We start from the raw sequence: 25,058 nt of genomic DNA, 5'->3' as shown, positions 1-25,058 counted from the left end.
AACAAACATAGACACAACTTCAACCGAGAGGATGATTTTAAATTGAGCAATCATTGGAAAGATGTTATCAACCAAGTCAAATTTTAGCTGGCTTATAATTGTACAGCCATTGCCATTTCTTCCAGTTGGCTCCGCTTGCTTTCGATCACCGCACGCCATCGCCTCTCCGTCCTCCTCACCCCCCTGCAGAATAACAAAAGGCGGCTTAACTTAGCACCCCCCTCCCCTCCACGGCCCTTCCTGGCTCCTCCCCCCCCTTAACCTGTATATAATCTCGGGTATCTTAGAGCTCTCTTCACTTGATACAGCAATTTTGCTGTGACGGTTTCCACCTGAAGATGGAAGCTTGTGTTGCCTCCGAAACGTCGTGATTTAATTGAGTTGTTTTCATTTATTTGACCTACGTGACTTTACCGAAAAAAAACAAAGTGAATCCTTGCAGTCACGAAAGCTTCAAATCTAGAATCATGGCTGACGATCAGCGTTGCTGGCGATGTACACAGCTGCTGCAGCCACAGTTTCTCTGCATGACACTGCGTCATCTGCGCCGTGTGCCGCGTCGTAGGTGAGGGCCCCGTCTGGATGGACGCGCTGGAGTGTGACGGCTCAGAGCGCTCGCTGTCCGACTGCGCCTTCTCCGGCTGGGAGATCAGCGACTGCAATCACGACGAGGACGTGGGCGTCGTCTGCCAGGCCTAGGGGCAGCGGCAGTCGCCAGCTCGGTGGTGGTGGTAGCCCGGTGGTCATGGCTTTACCAATGCCGTGAGACCAACCATGACCCCTGACCCTGGCTTGTCTCCACGTTCCCTGACCTTTGTGCTGATGATTGTTCTCTAAATCCGACCCATCACCTTGAAAGTAAGTGACATCAGAGACCCAAACCTTGACGTTAACCACAGTTCTGTGGCCAGTTGCATAAATCAGAGTAAGTTAATCTCTTTTCTTGGCTTACTGCACTGGTTCACATTGCAAAATAAATTAAAATCACGACCTTAGGCTGTTTCATGCACCGTGACCAAACCTTATCTTCCAATTAGCCCTGAGCTTATTATGCATAATGTCATTGACTGTACCCTTGACTTAAACCTGCAGATGCAATTCCAATTAGCCCTGAGCTTATTATACATAATGTCATTGACCGTACCCTTGACTTAAAACTGCAGATGCAATTCCAATTAGCCCTGAGCTTATTATACATAATGTCATTGACCGTACCCTTGACTTAAAACTGCAGATGCAATTCCAATTAGCCCTGAGCTTATACATAATGTCCATTGACCATACCCTTGACTTAAAACTGCAGCTGCAATTACAATTAGCCCTGAGTTTATTATACATAATGTCATTGACCATACCCTTGACTGAAAACTGCAGCTGCAATTCCAATTAGGCCAGAGCCTTGACCTTAAACCTCAACATAAGACTGACATGGAGTTATACCATTGACACTCATACCTGTCAACTCATATGGTTTACCCCATATTCTTGTACAGGGAAATTTAGTTTTCAGGTCCATACAGCGTACAGCCGTTTCAATACGGGCAAAAAAAACATAATTTGTTTGGTTGTGTTTCTTCCTTGTGATGGGACTTTGTAGGATGAATGTTGAGATTTATTAGGGCACGGGGTGACCAATAAGGTTTGGAGTGGTCTACAATAAGGTTAGGCACTGATAAGGGGGGTTGACAGGTATGGACACTTGACCTGTACCTTAATCTGAACGTGATGAAACGAAGCAGCTGTTGCATTCAACATCCAGAAGCAACCACTCCTTAACTTAATATTCCTATTATGATTCTAATGGACCCTTGTAAGTTCAGTCAATTGTAGGCTCTCAAACCCACACTTCCTCCCCGAAAAGCCAACCGTATTCACAAGCAATCCCGCAGTCTCCACAATCGATGCAGAACGCCCAGCTCTGTAACCCCCCTGCTAGGCAAATCCCCTCTCCTAACCACCACCGGGAGACCTTGAGACACCAATGCACATATCCAAGGTGCAGATTTGGCGTCAGTATTATGGCAATGACAGATGACTAGAGAAAGCGAGGCAGTAGACTGGAGGAGGTGAGTGGTGCATGTTGTCATAAAGGCATCGGGGAACGTAGCACTTGTTAACTATTTGCTGGAGATAGGAGCTTACGATTTAAAGGTTTGTTAATTTATTGGTGCTAGCTTTTCCCTGCTGCAGCATAATGGTATAGGTTTAATCTCCTAAACCTTTGTTGTCATGGACTCTTACGAATTATTTAAGGCAGTCATTCCAATAGTTTCATATAAAAGCTTATTACTTCCCTCCCTCTCGGCTACCTGGCAATTAAAAATTATCATATCTAAAGGTGGCCAGGTGGCTTCGAGGTCAGAGCGCTGTGCTGGCAACGCTGAGGTCGTCGGTTAGAATCCTGGCGGCAACCTCTGACTGAGGCAGGTTCTCAAGTGTAATGAGTTGGTGGTCTCGGACTGGCCAACTTAATATGGAATTTCAGGTAAATTCTAACTTTTAAGAATTAAAAATATCGGTTGACTGCCAAGCACCGACAATTTTGCTCTGTAGTATTGTTTGCGCCCGAGTGTAGATTAGGGGTCACCTGAAGAGAGATTTCACCTGAAATAGTTCTGTGATATCTCCTTGCGCTGACCATTCTCTGAACACAGGGTAATGCAACTCTGTACAGCAGTTTCACACGGATTTGTTATCTCTTGACATGAAACGCAGTCCGGCAAAAATTCAGAGAAAAGACAACATTTCTATATTTTCAACAAATTATCCCATCTCTTCAACTATATATCTACCCTGGTGCTGATTGTGAAGCCGTAAGCAACCCCGGGTGCTCGCTGGGAGCCACAGCGCCAGCGAGCGTAAGTTTCTCGCTCTGCGCCGCTGCCTGCAACTTGAGTGGCAGCACCATGAGTTCGCTCGCGGTGGCCACGGTAAAAGTCGTGCGGGGGAATCGAGCCCCTGGGCTATGGTTTACTGTTGTCCCCCCCCCCCCCCCTTTCCCCGGTTGGGTCATCATGAGCAGGACGAGTGTATGCGGGTATTTGGGTGTACGCTGGTATTAATTGGCATCAGGCAATTGGACCCATGCTGTAGCAATTGTAAGAAGCGAAGAGCACAAGATAACTGGAGCTCTCCGGTGTGTTTTCGAGTCGTGCTGCATGCTGTCCGACACGGTGTCCAACATTTCGCTATATGTGCTGGGAGCTTTTTCAGTCTGTTCCTGAAGAAGCTGCCAGCCAGTGTAGCGAAACGTCGGACATCATAGGTTTACCATACACTGCAGCAAGAAGCTCCTCCGGCCACGCGGAGAGAAATGTCGTACGTGGTGCCGAACAGTGCACGGCACCACCCAAAAAACATGTTGGGAGAGCTCTATAACTGCGAACACCTGCGCGTTGTGAGTTGACTACGGGTTCCTTAGCTACCCTACCCCCGCCCCCGTTTGCCCACCCTAGCCATTATCACTCACGCAGTTGTTTTGATTGATTACCATTTATCCGGTGATGCTGTGTCGGTGCAGCAAGCGGTGGTTGGAACTCAGTGCCTTATTGATGGGGATGAGGTTCGGATGCTGTCTTGGCTTAGGCTGCCTCTTCAAATGGCTTAATTTCTTAGAAGTCAAATGCAGTGGCCCAGTAAAACCCCACTTGAGTTAAAATCCGGTGAAGTTTCTCCCACCCGGGTTGGTGCAGGTGTTTGTAGGAATTCAAAGTGTATCAGGTGGTAACCGTAGCATTTACGTACGGGGCACGGTGGTTCCCGGAGAATCGTAGCAGGATCTTTAAGCTATTGTTACATTAATTTACACCTCAAAATGTTGGGGGTGTTTGGGAGAATTCGGGGCGAGGGAAGAACACGTTGGGAAACGGGGATTATTGCGGATTAGCTGTGGGCGTTTAAAAAAAAAAGAATACATTACCACCCACGTTTAAACGAATCACACCCTGTCCACTGCATGAATCAGAGTGAACAAAGCGATGGACAACTTGCCCAAACGTGAAGTTGGGTAGCTTGCTTGGAAACCCCACGAGGTAGGGGTTAGTGGGGGTGTGATCCAACCTGTTTGATGAGATGATGGGGAATGAACGCAACTGACCGAGGGTTCCGCTGTGGAGGGATGGAGGCCACTGTCATCGTCCCAACAAGGAAGGGTGCCTTACTCGAGCTGGGTTAAGGAGAGAGGGTAGACGTGCTTGATGATTGGATGGCCCATGTTAACAAACGAAAAAAATCGATCTTAACACGTAGGCTTTCGCGACTAATATCCATAATAAATATAAATGTGTTATTGAACCCGCCACCACCCGACAGCCAATTAGTAAGGTTTCTCATGTAAACAAAACATGCCAATTCGTTACTAGTTCAGCCCACCTGTGGGGGCGTACTAACTAATTGGCATGTTTTGTTTATGTACCTTACTAATTGACCGTCGGGTGGTGGCGGGTTTAACAACACATTTACGCGATCTCACCCAAAAAACGTCAAACTAACAAAAAATCCTTGCTTTCTCTGCCAGTTGCGTGTTAAAAAAAATATCAATTGTGAGGTCCCCATGAGAGCAAGGTTCCCCCCCCCCACTAAAGTCTGTCATCACAGTGAATCACGTACTCTGCTGACATATCAGACAGGCACACAAGCCATACATACACACATGCACATACAACACACAGAGACATACAATACTCGCACATGTACAGTATACGTCAAATACAAACATTCTCAAACGTAAATGCACTTTCACACACAAAGATCTCTTGTTTAGCCTTGGGAGATCAAAGGGGCAAGTGCCGTTAGCGAGCACCTATAAACGCCAGCACAGCACTGACCCAGTGCTAGGTGGGGATGTTCAGCCACCACAAATCCATCCCCACATGTTTGGTCGTGTCCAATTGATGAGACCGTTACTTAGGGCCTGACCCAATCCTGTGTGCATCAGTGCTGCCCCGGAATCATCTGGGAAGCTTCACCACAGCTCGGACAAAGTGGCTCCTCCGCTCTGTGCGTCTGTGAGGGGGTTCGCTGGTTCGAACCCAGGCTCCCCGGCGATTGCCAAGGGCAGCTCTGGGTGCTGGCGGGCACCGTTACCTTCTCCTTGCGCATCCAGCCGTTATGAAACTCTCCGATGGAGGATGCACTGCTATACTTGGGGACGATCCTTTGCAGTGGCCCCCAATTCTCCGTGTGAACCCGCGAGATCGTTTGTTCCGTCCCGTTTATTAGCAACTGCCGGTATGCAGTGTGCGGCGGTCATTAATTTAGTTAGCTAAACACACCATTGCATATTTAGCGTGCTAGAATATAATAACCCGGTCTACACGTAGCGACTATATACAGAGCGATTTTTCATTTGACGGACTGCCTGTTCAAGCTAGCGATTGGCCCTGATTGTCGTTTGGTATTGGGCAACGAGGTAACGATGTGATGTCCCTTACTAGGGCAGTGTCGCTTCATGTGCCATCGTGTTCTGGTGTCATTGCCGCACGTCTGTGGCCAGGTAATCAAGCTGCGCACGCCTATTGCGTTGTAGCCCAGGACTGTAGCATTACATTGCCACCCAGATCGACGGCGACTCCCGTTTTTCGCCCTGTAACAGTGCCGCGTGTGGACCGGGCCCCCCGAATCTTCATTTAACCGTGAAACGTGTTTGTGTATCGACCTTGCCAATGGGCGTAAGTGCAATCGCGGTCGCGGCGTCAGTGTGCGAACGTCCCGACTTGCAACTGGTAGCCGTTGGCCGTCTGGAGTGCAGTGCCGGAAGCTCTTGTTTTTTTTTTTCCCCCAAGTGTTGAGGCTTGGACACTAAATATCTGTGATGGAGAGAAGCCCTCGGCAGCTGCCAGTTGGTGCCCTCGACGCAAAATGTTTGCATGCGGAGCGAAACAAAGCGAGGCATGGGTTGAGCCACCAGTAATGCACAATCGAGGGGTGCCACGTTGCGCGTGCCACTGACGAAGCCAATAGCACACGTGGGTGCTTTAAGTATTGGTAACGGTGGTAACGGCTATGGATTTAGCACAGTTGGCTTGAGTAATGGATTGACCTCACTTTGAATATCAACTTGAGATGGCTCGTTTTACGTTCCTATGTTACGTCTGGCAGTGAGCCACACGTTTCTTTTTAGGTTTAATTTTTAATGTGGCTGAGGTGGTCAGACGGCTCGTGATCAAACACCCCGTCTCAAGTGTAGAAAGTTTGGTGGTATTAACCAAGTCATCAATGAATACAAAAAACATCTTCCAGTGTATATGTTATTCCTTGTTTCGGCGTAGCCCTAATTTGTAGGCTGAAGTGGACCAATATCTTGGATGATTAGCATTCGACAGACCACTCTTTTGCAGAGCATTAACGAGTGCCATCTAGTGTTAGGTTTGAGGAGCTGTTGAAGTGACTAAAGTAGTTCTGCAGTGTCAACTTCCGGAGCCGTTCCATGACATGACATGAGGCTCTGCCGCCTGTAGGTGTTTTGGAAGATAAGATCTCCATCGGACAACATGACTAATACCACAGGTGCAAAATGTAGCCATATGTTTATAGATTCCCAAAATGACTGGGTGAAGTCCATGGAACGGCCTCGCATGCATAAAATTGCCAGAGGGCATCTTAGATACACTCTTGGACAGAACTGAATCCCTTAAACACACTTAGCCTGGGAGATGTTTTTTTAATAAGCTTCCCTTGGTGTTTGACGCAAGTTCATGGTACATTTTAAGACCATGTCGTTGAACACCTGTTGGTCAAAAGCAGACATTTTGTATCGTGAAAGTTGATGGCTGCCCCGGGGTATTTCTTGTGCCTTGTTTATGGTTCCTTTAAAATTAAAAATAAAAACTGAATGAGCCACGGTACTGCACATCCACAACTATTTATACAACATGTTCCGATATTTCTTAATTTAATTTTTTAAAATGTAGACTTTCAAAATAGGAGGCTGCTTACTGGAAGCCTCTAAACAGCCTTGGAATATTTTAAAGGCAAGAGTTGCAAAACACGACTAAAGTTTTGATGGCGAAGCTGTTTTGTGAATGGAAACATAATACTTCGACATATTTAGTATGAATCTTTTGGTAAATATAGCCAATGTCAAACATACACAATACATGTGTAAGTGGTATATTCAAGCCAGTATATCCTGGATGGCTGGGTGTCCCAGCAGTTAGAATGCTTACCAGAGCCAATTTGCATCGAAGGTTTGGTTCCTGATACAGCCCCACAGGATTTACCAAACGGCTCCATCTGCTTTGAAGTGGACACTAAAGGCCCAAATCTTATATTAACTGAGAGTAAATGTGCTCTGTTAACTTCAGTTCGGGTCGAATTGGGGTAAACTTAGCCGATCATTGGACTTCCAGGGTTGATTAAACCAGTGCCACTTCATTCAGGGACGTCAGCAGTGTGTCTGTCATTGAAATGACTCTACCCTGCCATAATAACATGGAATGTCATACCACTGGCTCATGAACAGCAGAGATGAGCACCGACTAATGCTCGGTTTTATCATGGAGACAATTTTACTCCATTATATGTACGTGTGTGATGCATACAATCTAGAATAAGAGGTGACAATGCATTAAATTTGAAACTTGATTGAACTAAAACTGCTTCGCTAATTTGTGATTAGCAGTGATTTCAACGAAAGATGATTCCGCCAAACAAAGCTGTTTTACAAAAATCGCGCTGCGTGAATTTGTTAAAGCTTTGCAACGCTTCCCTTGAAAATGTATTCCTTTTGCGTTGTTTTTGCAAGAATTGTGCGTTTTTTTTAATCTTTAGCATTGAGTGAGTAACAAGAAATGCACAAAGTGTGTGTGCGCACCAGGGAACGTCTGATAATCTCGTCGATCTGTACCGGTTGAAAGCGAAATGTGCTTTGTTGTGATAACGATGATGTTGGCGACGATGATGTTGGCGACCATTATGGTGATTCCGCTGATTTTAAAGGCAACGCTACTAATGTTTAGATCTGGTAGGTAAGATTGAGATTACGTGACGAATCGGCCAACTGAGCCTTACTTAAAACTCACTTGATTTTAATAACAGCAGCAAGTGTAACATCTGCACGGGAGCCTGAGGCGGTGTCCCGGATTCCGCTCTGCAGTCCTGTAGTTGTGGGCATCAGCTCACATCGTTTACATCTGATCAGTGAACTCTGCCAATTGAGCCAATGGCCAGCAACAGCTCTAACATCAGCTTTTGTAACTAAAACTATTTTATTCAGGCCTTTTTGACTCGCCCTCCCCCCAAGGACGTTGCGGTTTTCCCGTGATCTGTACGAACTGGGCTGTTTCTTAATCCCGGCTCTGCCGCCTGCCACCCTGGCTGAGGTTAATACTACTATGCCCTGGCTCCAGTAACAGTTCACTGTGGTTCTTACGTCTGCGAGTGCCACTGGCTGCCCACAAGGTTGTTTAAAGTGCGAGGGTTGCCGCGCAAGTTGCAAAAACGCGCGGCCTGCCCTCAGGAAGACGCAATGGCGCATGCGATGAATGGCTGAGCCTTGTTCTTTGACATCAGCGCCCCTCACTCATTGCTCGAGAAATAAAACTAAAAAAATATTGCACGACCACGGGCCACGTCTGTATTTATTTTGTGCGTCTTTGATTGTGAGTGGTGGCACACATCCCACTACATTCCAGAGCTTTGCGGGCAAGGGTGGGTTGATCGCATGACCTTGTGATATTTCCAAACCCACTGGACTGCGAGTTTCCCGGGAAATTGCAGTACAACAAGTGGACTTGTGAGCTTGTCTCTGCTGACCTTGTTTAGATCCTCGCATGTGTGGGTATTTCCTCGATAGATTACCATTTCACTGTACGATTACACATGGTTTGGCTATGACAGATGCGTGGGCCTTTAAACTTTATAAAGCCTCGGGTCAATTGACGTTCCCCAAGAAGCCCCAATTTCAGTTAAACTCCGGTAAAGATTCTCCCACCCAGATGTGTGCACGTTTCAGGCAACGGCCCTTTGTAGCAAATAAACGCATGTGGAATGAAGAAGGGACCTTTCCCGAAACGTCACATGTTTCCTTTTAAGGCCTGTGTTATTAACGTATGTGTTGAGTGTTTTTGGGTTTATGGTTGGGATGGATATCTGCAGGGGGACGAATTTTCTGCACGAGACTCGGCTTCTTTCCCCGGATCTGCAGGGAGAGCAGACGCCCCAAAGAATCAAAGCTGCTCAATTGCAGTCGCAGCCCTGACTGCGCCAGCCGTGTAAATTCCACGTTCCCGTGGCGGGGACTCATTTACACGTAGGACAACCGCAGTTGACTTCCGCAGAGTGGTGGTGCCGATTCTACCACTGATCGAGTTAAACTCGCAGCCTCCGATGGTGAGTCTCGCTTGGGGGCTTTGGGCACGGTGATGGTGGATGCTGCGGCGTCCTCGGGTTGCACATCATTTGTACAACACTGCCAATTTGGTCCCTCGGAGTTAATGTCCGGTTTATTTCATTGAAGCGGCCTCGGGATCTGACCTTTTGATTCCTGCGCTGTAATCTACAGTGTTTTCAAATCTGTTGCTAAAAATATATGGTACGTACAGTCGTGAACGGCTGTTGCTTGGTGACTACGTTAAAAAGCCTTAGGCTTGGTGCAACCATCGACTGCATTAGACCATAACCAGGCCGATGCACACATCTAAATGGAAAATTAAAGGCACGCACAGTCGTGCGATTGTGGCCATACACCCCAAACTATGAACCGCACAGTAAACCCATAGAGATTCATAGAGATAAATGAAGACCCATTTGAGATACATAACATGAAAGACAAGCCACAGTAGTGCAACTCTGGTCATGCAATCCAAACTATAAAACTGATCGATTAGGACGGTTGGCAAACGCACGGTGCGAAAAAAGTTCAACATAGACGTACAACCACCGCTGTAGTCTGTCTCATGACGCCCTCTCGTTGTGGCTCGCAAACCTCGACAGTGGCATTTAGCTCGTGAACTCTGCTGCCATCGGACGCAAGGAGAAAAGAGAGCAGTGGTTCTCAGTGTGGCCCGCGACGCTCCTCCAGGCAGTCCGCGGGGCTGTAATGCAAATGCAGGTTGCTCCGCAAATAATGACAATGTTTTCTAACATTTGTTTTGGACATTAATGCATATTTTACTCATGATATTTAATAACAAAAAATGAAGTTAGGCAGACTACCCTGGTTAATCTACCCAAACCCTAGGGGACCGTCCATAAATGACGTCACGCACCTGGGGGGGGGGGAGGGGTCAGACATTTTTGACGATGTGTGACGAGGGGGGGAGGTGGGGTTTGAGAAATGTGACGTCCCATCAAAATGCGCAACTTTAAATAAACATTAATTAAATCGAATTGTTATAACAACACTAATTTTGATACATTTTCATTATTAACTATTTGGTTATTTACATTTACTAAGGTCGCCTTATTAAACATTTACATTTTTATTCTAATGATTCTAACAGGGCTTTTATTTCTGTGAAATGAATGTGATTGTTATAATTGTACTCTCCATTTTGCTTCGTTCTACTGCAAAATTTCAAGTATTTTTTATAGTTATAATTTATTTTAATATTTTATAATTATAAGATAATTTCAATATAATATTCTGAATATCTGCAGTTTTAGTTAGACATTGAATATTTTTAAGTGAATTTTATGCTAAATTTCAGCTTTCCAACGCCTTTTTAATTAAATACGTGCTACAATGACAGCAGTGTAAAGTGATTTGAAGCATGTTTTATTTTAAAACATGCTTCAAATCACTTTGAAGCATGTTTCAAAGGGGAGCTTGTGACTTCATATTTGAGGGGGTCTGACTTTTTGTGACGCCGTGTGACGAGGGGGGTCAAAATCGGCCAAAATCGCGTGACGTTATTTATGGACGGCCCCTAGGATCTAAATATTCCCCATAAAAAAGCAAAAACACCTTATCGCTGCGTGTAAAAAAACATTTATGTTCCGGCAATATGAACCATTTATATGAGTGCTATTTAGAGAGGTAAGTGAATGTGTTTTGTCGCCAGGGGTGTGGGGCTGGGTGGTCCGCGGAAATGTTTCCATCGGCTGAGTGGTCCGCGAGTCAAAAAAGTGAGAAACACCGCAATAGAGGCAACAATGCCCCCTGCTGGTAACACGGTGTAACCGCTCTGGCATTTACACTGAATCTTAACGTTAAGCATGGCGTGGTGTTACTTAGGCGTCTTGGAGCAACCCACAATTCTTACAAACACTGAAGCTGCTCGACACGTATCGCGCTAATCGCTTATCACGTACTACCACTATGTGGCCCTCTCATTTCTTTTTATAACAAAGAGACTATTTTTACATCATAGGTTTGTAAAATCTACCCGTTGAGCGATTTCAAATTCCGCATGACGCTGCTAGGCGTTAAGTAGATTAATATACTGTACAGTAGATATATGTTTTACCAGGTAAAGTACACTGAGCTATTAGCTATTGTTCAGAGGCGACCTGGCCCCATATGATAGCTCGTCAAAGTGGTTTATATCACACGTGATAATTTATAGTAGCCGCTAAATAAACTGAACGCGTCCTTCTAAATGTGGAAAGGACAAACCCGGAGGACCCAGAGAATAAAATCCACGTGATCACCAAGTGGGAGAGAGATCACGCAAACTCCAAATATACAACAGGTATCGCCAGGGTCCGGGTTCGAATCCAGCTACTCGTGCATAGCTGGTGAGGGAGATAACATCTCGCCACTCGGCACACGTCACCGATCTGAAGACCTAAAGTCAGGTGGTTTCACGTTTCAAACGTATTTTGTTTAACCAGGAGATACTCCAAGAGAGCAGGATAAGAGTCTAATTTGCAATAGTGACCTGGGGCATTAATCTGGCAGTAGGGGGCGATGATTCCTGCAGTGTATAATCACAATTGGCACATTTGGACCCTGATATTGCACACAATGGCCTACTCTTCCGAATGACGCCAGGGTATCTTTAACTGATGTCCTGTTTCAAGGCCGTAATTCAAATATGCTCAAAATGTCCCCCCCAATATATTGCTATAAAACATAATTGCTATGCTATGTAAATAAAAACAGCAATTTGATAAACCTTGGCCACAATATCTGGACTTGTCTTCATTAATGAATGCATAGATTTCTGTTCACATTATTGTGGTTATGGTTGTTCTTTATGAATCCATAATCTCTGCCATTACATACAATGAAACAAGAAATGGTAAAAAAAAGTAAAAACAAAGCAATGTAATACAATACACTATTAGACATTATTGTAAAAAATAAATAAAAAGTCCATCCCATGTGTTAGTGAATTTTTTAATATTTTAGGCAGGAAATGAGTTTTCAAATTTTGATATTTTTCTGGGTTGGGACACCCTAGAAGATTTGGTCCCCCCCAATGTTGACTCCATGGCTACGGCCTTGTCCTGTTTGCTAAGGTGGCTGATTTTGGAAACATTTTGTTTGTTATTTGTTTTCTGAGAATCTACATCCGTCATTTTAGTTTGTTTATCACCCAGATCTGGCAACACTCATGAATGTTGATCTCACTGCATACAAATCTGAGAGATGATTATCGTATTAATATTAGCAATTTCCAGTGATTTAACCATAGCATCCCCGGTCATTAACAAATAAGATAAAAACAATAACCACAAGCCACGTCAAGCAGTTGAAAGCACATTGTAAAGTCAGTAAATACTGTGCTGAGCTTCAGTACATCGTTCCCGTGCGCTGTGTGAGGAAGACAAAACAACACCTCGTGGCACAGCTACGACGGGAGATTGCTTCACCAGATGGCTTCCTCGGTGAGGCGTTCCATGAGACCGATACCGAGCACCACCCAGGGCACACGCGGTCCCGTCTTCGCAGTCTTTTATTTCCCTTGCACTGTTGTTTCCTTCGCCTCCACTTCTAGCGGGTACCTCTGAGAATTTCAGAAAGGATCTCAAATGTCAGGCGCACGGCGAAGATGGCCCCTATAAATAAACGCACCACTGGCGGCGAAACTGAGATGACCCGACGGCGTCACATCCACTCCCAACCACGCGCTGGAAAAATAAACACTCGGTGTAAACACATGCCCGGACCAGTGTGGACGCGCATAACACAGACACGTGACGTGCCGCGATTGTGCGGTCCAGATTGCCCAGAAGGCAAGGGGTCCCGTGGTCCGTATATAACGACGCCGCATCAGACGGCGCCAGCAAACAAAGTAGCTGAGCACACAGCCACACACAGGACCAGAGAGCCCAGCGGAGGGCCAATCGTCTTTAAAGAAGCCCTTTTTCGCCTGCGTATCCCCCCGAGGTGCAAGCGTCGGAATCTTGACAAGTTTGCGGGGGAGCGAGGAGCCCGGGGTTTTTTTTCAAGATCAGGATGCGTGCCCTGCAATGAACTCCCAAGGTATGGCGGTGACCTACCTACGTTCGCCAAATGCTCAGTGGCAGCAAGTTGGGATGGATTTTGACTGTTCAGTGATGCTGCAGTGGTGTAATGGTTAGCATGCATGATTTGTAATCCAGAGGCCGTCGGTTTGATTTAATCTGCCACAGCCGTTGAAATTTGTCCAGACGACAGTATAAATGGGCACACCGAAGTTAGCCACGGTGGCGAGATGTTAACTCTCTCCAATGGTATACAGAAGGTCGTGGGTTCGATCCCGACCCTATATGTATAGTGTTTGCAGTCGCGTGGATTTTTCTCCGGGTCTTCCGGCTTTACCCTCCATATTTAGGAACATGTGTTTAGATTATTTGGCTGCTATTAATGTTAACATGATAAGCCACTTAGTTGAGCTATCGTTTGTGGGCAGGTCGCTTCTGAAAAAGAGTTCTACAGCTCAGTGGGCCTTACCTGGTACAATAAAAACGAGTTTAGTTGATTGGCACGTCGCATGTGGTGGGATAAAATGTGGGTACGTTCCACCATGGAAGAGCAGGTTAAACACCCTCTAGAGGGGGCTGTCGAGGATTCCCTCAAGTGGAGGCCCCTCTGGCGTGTGGCTTGAGAAGGAAATTGCAGGGCTGCGCATTTACCTTCGGCTGTTAGCTGTAACAAGCCGGTTGACTCGAGGGAGGGAGGGGGGGGCTCATAATGGTCGTATCGGGGTAGTGAGCCACCACCACTGAGAGTAGGGGTTTGAGTCCAGGTTTCAACCACCTGTGATTAAAACAAGTTATGAAGTTAGTGAAATGTTGGTGTGACTTAACATGGTCTAAAGCAACCTTTCGGTGATAAATGTATAGGATGATTGACATGTTTCAAGCACCGTTTTTAAAAGGGGGTTTGAAGTGTTATTGTCTCAGCCAGATCATCAATGGCTGCACAAAGTAAACAATTGAACGTATTTTGTTTACATCATCCGAACGTAAGCCTAAAATACAGAAAATAAACAGAAATCTGACGGCGCATGTGTGCCAAATCACTCTTCACACAGCGTGGAGAAGCACCATCTAGAGTTGGGATAATATGGCCAGAGTGCTCCTTGAAGGACACGTTGACTGCGTAACAATGGGAAGACCTGACTTTTAGTGGAGGTCGTGGTGATACTGTATGAGTGGGCCTCAAACACTGGGCATCAACTGCAGGATCTAGCAGAAGGAAGGACGCGATGGTGGTGGTGGTGATGATGATGACCTCTTGATGCGACTGTTGTGTAATAACGGATTGTATGTTGTTTTTTTACGGCCACAGATTAAAACAAAAATAGCAACAGGTCAATAACAGCTTCAGAGTCGCCAGCAACACGGCCAAACATGTCTCGCCTCGTCACATACGTGTCTCGGGGAGATTGGTCAAAACTTCAGCGCCCGTCCTATATTTAGGTAGACGGGCAGGCGGGCAGGGGTGATGTGACGGGAGACTCGGAGAGGGAACCAAAGTACATGATGCGGAGTGCCGTGGGTGTTTTTGGAGAGCACACCAACTGCTCTCCTTATCCCGCACCTATATGCAGAGTTTGACTTCTATATTTGGGGGAGGGGCAGAGGTTCGCTTTGGCCTTCACATTAGGAATCGCGGGCGCAAATAATAAATGTATTTGTTATTAATCTTAATTGTAAACGACTGAAAATTAATTAATGAAAGTGTCCAGTTAGTGGGGGGCCCTCCTGTGCCCCCCAAACTCCGCCCATGCTCGCATCTCAGTTGTGTTCCAACTCAAGGATTGTTTTTTCTTTTCTGGAAATTTCGCTGCTAATGTTGTGATATCGTAATTGCAAATAATGATCGATATTCACGAACGCTGTCTTCACATAGCCTAGGCTGACAACACCGAAATTTAGATTTAAAAATAATTTTAGAATGTTTTTGCAAACAGAATGTCAAGTCAAAAGTCAATGTGTTAATCCTGCTCAGTGATATAAATTCAACGTTCCTACGCCCTTAGGGCAACCACTGTTGACTTCCCCACAAAGTGGTATTTATTTTAACTACCCCGTAGGGAGATGGGTTCAGTCAACCTTCAACCAGGATTTTAAATCGCAATCTTCTGCTTGCAAGCCGCCCGCTCTACCACTCAGCCACCAGGACGAATATAAAATATAAAAAGTTTAAGAATAAATAATTCCGAAAATGATAGGTATTACACATTGAAAATGTAGTGTAATAGCATGTGATTAACGTTACCAGCCTCTGGTAATCTGATTACAGTAATGGCTTACTTGTAATCAGGGCTTCATTTCACCTGGGTCTGCCTGGTTTAAAATAGTACTTCACCCAGCAGACCACATGCAGTACACCTCTCGCTATCGGTGTGGCTAACAGTCACGTGCCACCTACTCGATCTAGTCTACCAGGAACGTGGACAATTGGATGAGAAATTATAATTATTTACTCCACAACACTGTCCATATCATGTCACTTGTCGAGTATTGGGTTAGCTCGTGCTCCGGTCCAGACAGGTGTCATGGTAATCTCTGTGACGTCACGCTGCACGTGTTGAAGGTCAGATGCGTTGAGGAATGCAGAGCACTCGGGTAAACACACACGTGAACTCGGGGAGAGGAGCGCAGTGACTTGGGTGTCCAAGTTAATATTTAGAATGGATTTATATTCGGTTATTTAATTATTTTGGCCATTCTTTGACTTCTAGGAAGTGGCTTGACAGGGAGATAATATTCTTAATCCTGCAACAACAGTAGAGCTGTGTTGCGGCTCTGGAATTACCCAGCTCCAGCAAAATGATTATAATGAACTCTGGTTCTATCACCAAAAGGGAATACAGATTTGGTGCACGGATTTATGATCGATTTTCTGTAATGGATGGAAGTAGCACTCCTTAAAACAACACGACCATTACCTCCATTCTTTCAAGAATGGTCATAGCCCAAGATTCCTACTATTTATTTTTATGTTATAAGGCAGCACAAACAGTGAGAATTGCGCTGTTTTATGTTTCATTCTAGATTTGAAGTTTTCGTGACTGCAAGGATCCATATTCTTTGGTTCTTTCGGTAAAGTCACGTACGTGACTTTACCGAAAGAACCAAAGAATATGTTTTATATTTGTTCAAACCGCATCTAAATGGACATGTTATTTTTGTATTTCACTTTCAGAGTTCACCAGCACCAGAGGAACTCTTCCCCGAGCGCCACATGACACAAGCAAGAACAGAACACGCATAGAAATAACACCATAAAGCCATTGAGTACAATTTTATTGTAGAATAAATACTCTTCACTTGGAACCCTTGGAGTGAGGAGTGTAACATTACCTCGTGTCAGAGAACGTTCCAGAAACATGACTTCACAGAACTACTTCTGAGGTCCCTTCGATAGACGTGTCGCCCAGACTACTTGGGACACTTTGGTGCACGGTAGTTTCCAGCAGTGAGTCAAGCCACCGTGAACGAGACAATGGAGGCACAGCCACCGCCTGCGTCTCCCACTCCCCCCGCGTCTATCATCACGGACATCTGTAGTGTCTCCACGGACGACTCGTGCCACGGGTGCCCGGAGACCTTCGTCTTCCGCTCGTCTTCCCCGGCCTTGGAGCTGCTGCCTCAGATGAACGAGTTCCGTCTGCAGGGCGTCCTCACCGATATCTCCTTGCGCTGCGGCGCTGCCGAATTCCGCTGCCACCGTGTCGTGCTGGCCGCCTGCTGCCCCTACTTCCGGGCGATGTTTGCCCACGGATTCCGCGAGGGGCTTGAGGACTCGGTGCGGCTGGGCTCCGTGTCGGCCCGCACCCTCGCCTCGCTCCTCGACTTCGCCTACACGGGCGAGGTGTCCATCTCGGAGGAGAATGTTGGCGAGCTGCTGCAGGCCGCGTCCATGCTGCACTTCAGGGAGGTGGAGGGGGCCTGCTGCTCGTTCCTCGAGCGCCGGCTCAGTCCCCAGAACTGCCTGAGCCTCATGGCGCTCGCCGACACTTTCGGCTGCCCGGGGCTGTGCGCCAGGGCGCGGGCGATGGCGCTGAGCCGCTTCAGGGAGGTGGCGGAGAGCGGCGCGGCACTGGCGCTCACGGGGGAGGAGCTCGCGCGCTACCTGGAGGACGACCAGCTGTGTGCGGACGAGGAGACCGTCTTCCAGACCATCGTGGCGTGGGTCCGGCATGACCCGGGCAGCCGGCTGCAGCACCTCGAGCGACTCTTCATGAAGGTTCGCTCGGTCAGTCGTTTATTTGTTCACGCCACGCTGGACGTGCAGGGGATGATCGAGCACAAGGAAAGATAACTTTTATAAAATGTGGAAAAGGGGGGGTGGGGGGGCAGTGACAGAGGTGGAGCTAGAGTTAGAGGTAGGGTCCAGGGGTAGGGCCAATGCTAGAATCTGGTTTGATAGAGCTCGGCTTACGGCTCGTGTTTGGTTAGCTTAATAGGTCTAGGTCAGTGGTTCTTAACCTTTACTGCAGCCTTGCACCCCTTGGGTTCTCAATCGTAAACATAATGTACGTTAATAAATACAGAGGTTTGATGAAACAAAGTAGTTGTACTTACGTGCCCGTGCTTAATTTGTGTTTCGATGATTTACCTTCTAAACAAATTTGGCAATGCCTCGCACCCCCAGAAAGGGCATCTCGCACCCCCAAGGTGTGCGTGCACCCCAGGTTAAGATCCACTGCTCGAGGTGAAGGTTGGCTGAGCGTTTTTTGTCCTAACGGTTTGCATCTCTCGCCCACCATTGCCATTATTGTGGTCTCTTTGCCATTTCACGTTGCTAAGTGTTTCCCAGTCCTTCCGAGTGTTGTTGTTGTTTGAAATGGTGGCCAACTTTTGGTTCGAAGGTGATGTGGGAATTTCACCGGGAGCAGCGCCACCGCAAAAACCTCAGCAGTCGCATCTTTAAATTGTTCTTGCTCTTCACTTCTCACGTTTACAGCAGACACCTGTAATCCGTTACCCTGAATGCAATTGCATGCAACCTCTTGAGCTATCATCAGGGTGTCCTGTATAAGGTTACAGCACAAAAAAATGGGTTCTGATTGCTAATGTGTCTGTACATGTTGTCTCATCATATTTGTGGGTTTTTTCTAGATATTCTCGTTTTCTCCCACGTAAAAAAACCCTTTATATATAACAATTTACCTTGGTCCAACATCCCAACGCTAGTTCTTCCTGAGAAGAGTTTTTAGATTCGGGACACTGAAAGGCGAACACTTAGTGTGAGATGTTCACCTACCAAGTCAAGTCAAAATGTTTCCCTAACCAAAGAGCGTTGGGCAGCACCCTCTCCATTTGTGGCCCTAAAACAGTGGAGAAGAGTTTCACTATGGGATGACCAGTGTTGACTTCCCATGAAGTGGTACTTTATCTGCCCCATAGGAGCTGTAGTTGCAGAACCAAATGTAATGGGGTGGTTGTTTTGTGCAATCATTGGTGACCAGTTTGTGACCAACAACTCACTATGCTTAAGAACCCGGTTTAATCACAGGCGGCTGCTTGGATCTAAGCTATGCCAAGTCAGCACCCTGATCTCGGAGCCACCCGGCCACCTCAATACCGCAGCGTTCTTAACTGATGCGCACACTCTCGCACGTGCATGCTGCGCAGGTCCGGCTCGAGTACGTGGACCCACAGTTCTTGGCCGTGTTCGTGGCCCGCGATCAGCTGGTGCGTGCATCTCCCCCGTGTCGCGCCCGCGCCGACAACGCCGTCGCCAAATTGACATCCCCGCAATACCACCAGCGCCACAACAACCGTCACAACTCCGAGGATGGTTCTTCCTCCTCCTCCTCTTCGCCGCCCGGCTGCTCCTCACCGCCTCCACGCCACTGCTTCCTGCGTGAGCACCTGGTGGTGCTGGGTGGCCGCGCGGACGGCGCCCGCACCACGCGCTCCGTGCTGCTGCTGGAGACCGCCATGCTCGAGGAGCGGCCACTCACCTCCTGGCTTAGCCTCCCCAAGCTGCCCGGGCGCTACCGCCAGCCGTCGGCCGCCACGTTGCACGGTGCCGTCTACGTTACGGGCGGGATCCGCGTGGGGCCGGGGGCCTCGCTGGGGGCGCCGTGCACCGACGTGCACCGCTACTCGCCACGCGCCGCCGCCTGGAAGCCCGCGCCACCGCTGCTCGCGCCGCGGTACGGGCACCAGAGCGTGGCGGTGGGAAGCCGCCTGTACGTGCTCGGCGGCGTTGGCGGTGGGGGCGGCGCCAGCGGGGAGGCGGCACTGCTGTCGGTGGAGCGGTACGAGTCGACCGAGGGCGAGTGGCGCTGGGCAGCGCCCATGCCCGTGGCCGTGGGGCAGCCGGCTGTGGCTGCGGTGCAAGGACGCGTCTACGTAATCGGCGGAGAGGAGCTGCGGTCCAAGACGCCCGCGCGTATCATCCAGGTATTTTGAAATTTTTGTTGTTGTTGTCGTTCCACCCCCCCCCCCCCCACAAGGATTTTAGGCTGATTGTGCGACCAATTAACAGCGACGCCTCCTGTTATGAGATGGATCCATTAGGATTTCTCGCAAAGTGGTGCGAGCCCACCCCCCCCGTGTTAGAGGATGGCCCGCAGAAGGCTACTAAAAGTGACCTCTGGAACACGCGGAAGGGGGCAGCATTTTAGTGCATGGCTGCCACATTAGAGTAACGAGTGCAGCGTTCATTGCACGGCACTCAAACCGATGTTTATAATTTTCAGAGCCGCAATTTTGCCAATTTAGATGTAGAACCAAATTTAATGTTGTGCACTTAATCAGGATATTTATCTTTGTGTGTGTGTGTGTGTTTATGTACGTGTGGATATGTTGCCTGCAGATCTATAACACAGAGTGCGACGCGTGGTTCAGACTGGAGACGCGGATGGTGAAGAACATCAGTGCCCCTGCTGTGGTCGTGGATGATAAGATCATCGTGATTGGCGGTGCGTGGCAACTCAGAGAGGAGTTCGAATCAATGTCAGAAGTGTCCTTTTGCTAAACTGAGAAACAGGGTGGCACTAAACCAGGGGTGGTATTGAACATTCCCACAGTGCATATGCCGTTCTTAGAATGCAAGGATATCATGAAGGAAAGCACTGTGATTCACGGAAACGGATATAGGCTCCCAGTACTGGTGATGTTGCTATGTAGTTATCCCAATTAGGTCATTGTAATACTAGAGGGGCTAGTATAAGTGACTAGTTGAATAGTTATTTAGCATCAGATGAAGAAATACTACTAGTGGCTGGATGGTTTGTGTTGGAGGTAGGGCGAGTATTCATGAATGGTTGGCTAGTTGGTTCATGTTAGAGGTATGGATAATATTGTTGAATGACTAGTTATTAATAGAGGGAAGGGCTAGTACTAGTGGCTGGTTAGCCAGTTGGTTAAAGTTAGGGGTAACGATAGTGTTCATTTGGCTTGTGTACTCTGCACCACAAGCACATTGCAACGCTTGGTCTTTTCCCGAGTTAACCAATTCGATGTATGATGCAGCACTGCATCACCTGGCCTGATAAACGTTCGACAGATCGCCCGTTTGATCGAACGCCCCTGACTGGCGCGCGTGGTGCAGGCTACACGCGGCGCGTGCTCTCCTACGACCCGGCGTCGAACCGCTTCTCGCGGCTGGCCGACCTGCGGGAACGCCGCGCGCATCACGCGGCGTGCGTCCTGGATGGCCGCGTCCTCGTGTCAGGCGGCAGGGCCATCACGCCCACGCCCAGCGTAGTGGACTCCGACTCGCTGGAGCTGTACGACCCAGCCGTGGACGCGTGGGCGCCCGCGGGAAGACTGCCGTACCGCCTCTTCCACCACTCGTGCGTCACCCTGCGCAGCCCCCTGCTCCTATTCGACGGCGCCACTTGAGAATGTGATCGCAGTGTCAGCCGTGGTGTAAAGTTACGACAATTCAAGCGCCTGGGAAGCTCAAGCAGGACGCACGGAGGGCTGGGAACGCCTCCCGCCGTTAGCCCCACCCACTCTTTAATAGCCACGCCCACTCAACCACGAGCCTGGCCCACACAGTGAGCAAGCCTCCTGCCCACTCTCTAACATTGGCCCTGCTCACTGCTCACAGGCCTCGCCTACTCCTCTGCCAGCCTTGCGCAGAAATCGGGCAGCCCCGCCCTTTGCTCATGTCATGAGTCGAGCGTGAGGCCAGGACATTTGAGATATCCCGATTTACGTATGTGCTTCGAGACACGAGGACATCCTTTCTAAAATAAGGGAATTCCTGGCAAAACCAGGATGTTCAGCTATTTTAATGCAGTGGCACAGGTCTGTGACATGACACTGCATTATGCAGATGCCATCGCTCGCTGTAAGACTCAAACTGATACAATGCATAATGGGCAGCATATTGCAGGACAGCAAGTGGGTTCCGGACCTGCCTGTATGCCATTTGAGAGTGTTTCTGTCGAAGAGGAATTTGCCAAACATCTGAATGTAGGACCTGCCTGGCAGCAATGTCTTGAGACTAAGTGAAGCTTTTCTAGATAATAAACATTTGTCTCCATGATTAATATAGGAGTTATATTGTACACGTGGCGTTATTGTTGTATCCAAAAATAATTCATCCATGATTGGAATCGTCACTTTAAGTTATGGCAATCAAATTGTAGTGTTTGTGGTGGTGGAGAATCTTGACATCACTGATTCATGTTAAACGAATGTGTACACAATAATATTGCTTACAAGTGGAGTATGATGATAAAGTGCAGTGTTGTACAGTACAAACGTGACAGTGCGGTACTATCGCATTCAATGTTACAAGCGGAGTCAACAGTATTTAGATTTTCAGATCAACAAACTATTATACTTTTGTCCATTACGCAAGCACTCAGGTATTGCTGATAAATAACGTATGAACGACGCGTCCATATACAGTTTTGTGTAATAATGGAATAGTTTGTACATAGGTTAGAATAGTTAACTCACAATTGAAAAGCTGGAAGTGAAAATCTGCCCATCATTTCTCCGTGAGTTAATGAGATACTTTGTACGAAGCCAAAAGTCAACAAACTTATTTGGGGATGACACCCAATGACCTGGGAATGTGGAATTTCCACCTCTGGGTCATGAACAGATCAATACAGGAGTTATACATGGCTCTGGGCCAATAACTACTGGACATCTGTGAAAAAGCGATTCATAGCTTATCGTTTTCCTTCACTATTAACAAAGATTCTGATTCTGAGATATGAGGACTGTCCCATGTGCCCGTTTGGGCAGGGAGACGATTTGACTTGGCTATGCACAATTATCCTAATGCTTTGGATTGGAACTCAACTTTCTGATTTTCGAGCACTCTGCCAGAGCGACACCCAGTGGCACAAGGTGAAACCTGGTGCGTCGATTATTAATTTTGACTTGAATCGCCACAGTCAGTAGAGTTTGAGTGATTCCAACAAACACACACGAGCATTTTTTTAATGTGTTGGTTTATTCCATATAAGTGTAGTACTTTGAAAGTATTACATTTTATTTGAATTTATGTACAGCATTGGTGGTGTTTGCTTAGTTTTCTCTTTTTTACATATTTGTATTGTGCATTGTTAATTGACGTGTTAGATGTAGAAGTAATGGACATTGCATTGGACGCGAAATTTTGTACAATGTGGACACACTGCCAGTTGTAAACCACACCGATCGCGAACATCCCCTCTTTAGGCTCTGTGGAGATTCCATTCTTGTCGCAGGGGTTTCCAATTAAGATGAGTAGTTCCCGACACTTGATTGACAGTTTAACACGTAGGCTTTCGCGACCAATATTCATAATAAATAACGCGATCTAATCCAAAAACCTTTATTATGGACTTGATTGACAACCGACACACTTTGACCTTTGGCATGACTTCAGTCTTACAGGCTGCCACTGCAAGTGCTATTAGGTGAGCAACAGTGCCGTATTATCCTAGTAGGAAGAGTAACATGCTACGGGCCCCGCGCTAAATGCTTTCAAGCTATGCTATCAATTCCAGTTCAGTGATTCTGCACTTGGTCTATTACTATTACTATCTTCTTTGGTTCTTTCGGTAAAGTCACGTAGAATGAGAATAAAATAATAAATTGATAAAATAAAATAACACAATAATATTCTCACGACGTTTCGGCCACAACACAAGCGGCCTTCATCAGGTGTCCTACCAGACAGTCTCGTCCCTTCACCTGATGAAGGCCGCTTGTGTTGTGGCCGAAACGTCGTGAGAATATTATTGTTTTATTTTATCAATTTATTATTTTATTCTCATTCTACGTGACTTTACCGAAAGAACCAAAGAAGATGAATCATTGCAGTCACGAAAGCTTTAAATACTATTACTATCTTTTTATATATAAAAGTCTCCGCGTGCGCGCGCTTGCGGGGGATTTGGCTCTCAAACGGTGGGGTTCAAGTCCGAAAAAAATTGCCGGGTGGCACGCCCCGAGCCCCCTGCTTGGTATAGGCTATTCCGTTTTCCCAGCCGTCAACTTTAAATTAGTTTAATTAGCGATTTAGTGCCATTCTTAGTTTAATTATTTACTTACTGCACGAGCTCGACCGTACCAACTGACGACAATTGCGTGGGGGGGCGGACCCTGTCACGTGAGGCGCGTTCAGTCGAGCTCACGGCCACACCACGGCACTCTGTCACGTGAGTACTTTGTGCTATAGAGTCACTAAATATACTGATATACAGTCAGCATGTACTCCTGTACAGTCCATAAATACTGCTATACAGTCAGCATGTACTCCTGTACAGTCTATAAATACTGCTATGGAGTCAGCATGTACTACTGTACCGTCGACTAATACTGCTATGGAGTCAGAATGTACTACTGTACAGTCCATATCTACTGCTATAGAGTCAGCATGTACTACTGTAGAGTCGATATCTACTGCTATACAGTCAGCATGTACTACTGTAGAGTCGATATCTACTGCTATACAGTCAGCATGTACTACTGTACCGTCGATTAATACTGCTATAGATTCAGCATGTACCACTATAGAGTCGATATCTACTGCTATAGAGTCAGCATGTACTACTGTACAGTCCATAAATACTGCTATGGAGTCAGAATGTACTACTGTACAGTCCATAAATACTGCTATACAGTAAGCATGTACTACTGTACAGTCCATGAATACTGCTATAGAGTCAGCATGTACTACTCTACTCATAGCAGGTACCACCACTGTCGCTTGCCCTGCTGTAATCATAGCTTACACCATAGTATGCATGCACTGCTATTAGGGAAAGCAGGTACCACCACTGTATGCACTGCGGTAATCATACCAGGTACCAGCACATTCAGCATGCACTGCTGTTGTTAAACCATGTACCACCACAGTATGCACTGCTGTTATCATAGCAGCTACCACCACAGTTATTATGCACTGCTTTTGTAATAGCCGATACCACCACTGTCAGTATGCACTGCCTTTGTGATAGCAGGTTCCACCACAGTCACTAGGCACTGCTGTAGTGATACCACAAACCACCACAGTCGGTTTGCACTGCTGTAGTGAAAGCAGGTACCACCACAGTCGGTATGCATTGCTGTAGTCATAGTGCATACCGTCGTGGTGTGTGTGCGTAAGTCCATTTATGTGTGTGCATAAGTCAATGTGTGTGCGTTGTGTGTGTGTGTAGAAAACTACTCTTTTTGAATTAAAGTTGCTTCTTTCACAGTAATAATGCCTGCGTCTAAGTCCATGTGTGTGTGTGTGTGGGTCGATGTGCATGTCTGTGGCCATG

General features: G+C 47.1%; 2 protein-coding genes across 7 annotated transcripts in view; both read left to right on the top strand.

The window, feature by feature from the left end:
* The window catches only part of LOC116941516 (uncharacterized), a 32,698-nt gene extending 24,138 nt beyond the window's left edge, over positions 1-8,560 (top strand). For all 6 annotated transcript variants that reach the window (XM_032952657.2, XM_032952660.2, XM_076066662.1 and 3 more), the window contains one exon: positions 566-8,560. In XM_032952657.2, coding sequence (XP_032808548.1) covers positions 566-699 — 134 coding nt within the window. In that variant the 3' untranslated portion in view covers positions 700-8,560. The remainder of the gene's footprint in view (positions 1-565) is intronic.
* A 1,979-nt stretch (positions 8,561-10,539) lies between these two features.
* Positions 10,540-24,998, top strand: KLHL38 (kelch like family member 38). The gene is made up of 5 exons (XM_032952664.2): positions 10,540-13,372; positions 16,526-17,569; positions 18,961-19,737; positions 20,153-20,258; positions 20,891-24,998. Exons 2-5 carry the CDS (start codon positions 16,826-16,828, stop codon positions 21,181-21,183), a joined length of 1,920 nt encoding a protein of 639 aa, XP_032808555.2. The 5' UTR covers positions 10,540-13,372; positions 16,526-16,825; the 3' UTR covers positions 21,184-24,998.
* Positions 24,999-25,058: the final 60 nt, after the last annotated feature.

The sequence above is a fragment of the Petromyzon marinus genome, chromosome 12 (genome assembly GCF_048934315.1).
Source record: "Petromyzon marinus isolate PM22_M1 ecotype Great Lakes invasive population chromosome 12, UKy_Petmar_22M1.pri1.0, whole genome shotgun sequence".
In the NCBI taxonomy this organism is placed as follows: Eukaryota; Metazoa; Chordata; class Hyperoartia; order Petromyzontiformes; family Petromyzontidae; genus Petromyzon; species Petromyzon marinus.
The sequence above is the reverse complement of the archived record's forward strand: the minus strand, read 5'-3'. Positions and strand labels throughout refer to the sequence as shown.

What these genes read in the sequence shown, in the direction of transcription:
- KLHL38 (XM_032952664.2), top strand. Translation starts at nt 16,826, where the DNA reads ATGGAGGCACAGCCACCGCCTGCGTCTCCCACTCCCCCCGCGTCTATC. An exon ending in CGCCCGCGCGTATCATCCAG is followed by an intron (nt 19,738 to 20,152) that starts GTATTTTGAAAT and finishes TGTTGCCTGCAG; the next exon opens with ATCTATAACACAGAGTGCGA. An exon ending in TAAGATCATCGTGATTGGCG is followed by an intron (nt 20,259 to 20,890) that starts GTGCGTGGCAAC and finishes CGCGTGGTGCAG; the next exon opens with GCTACACGCGGCGCGTGCTC.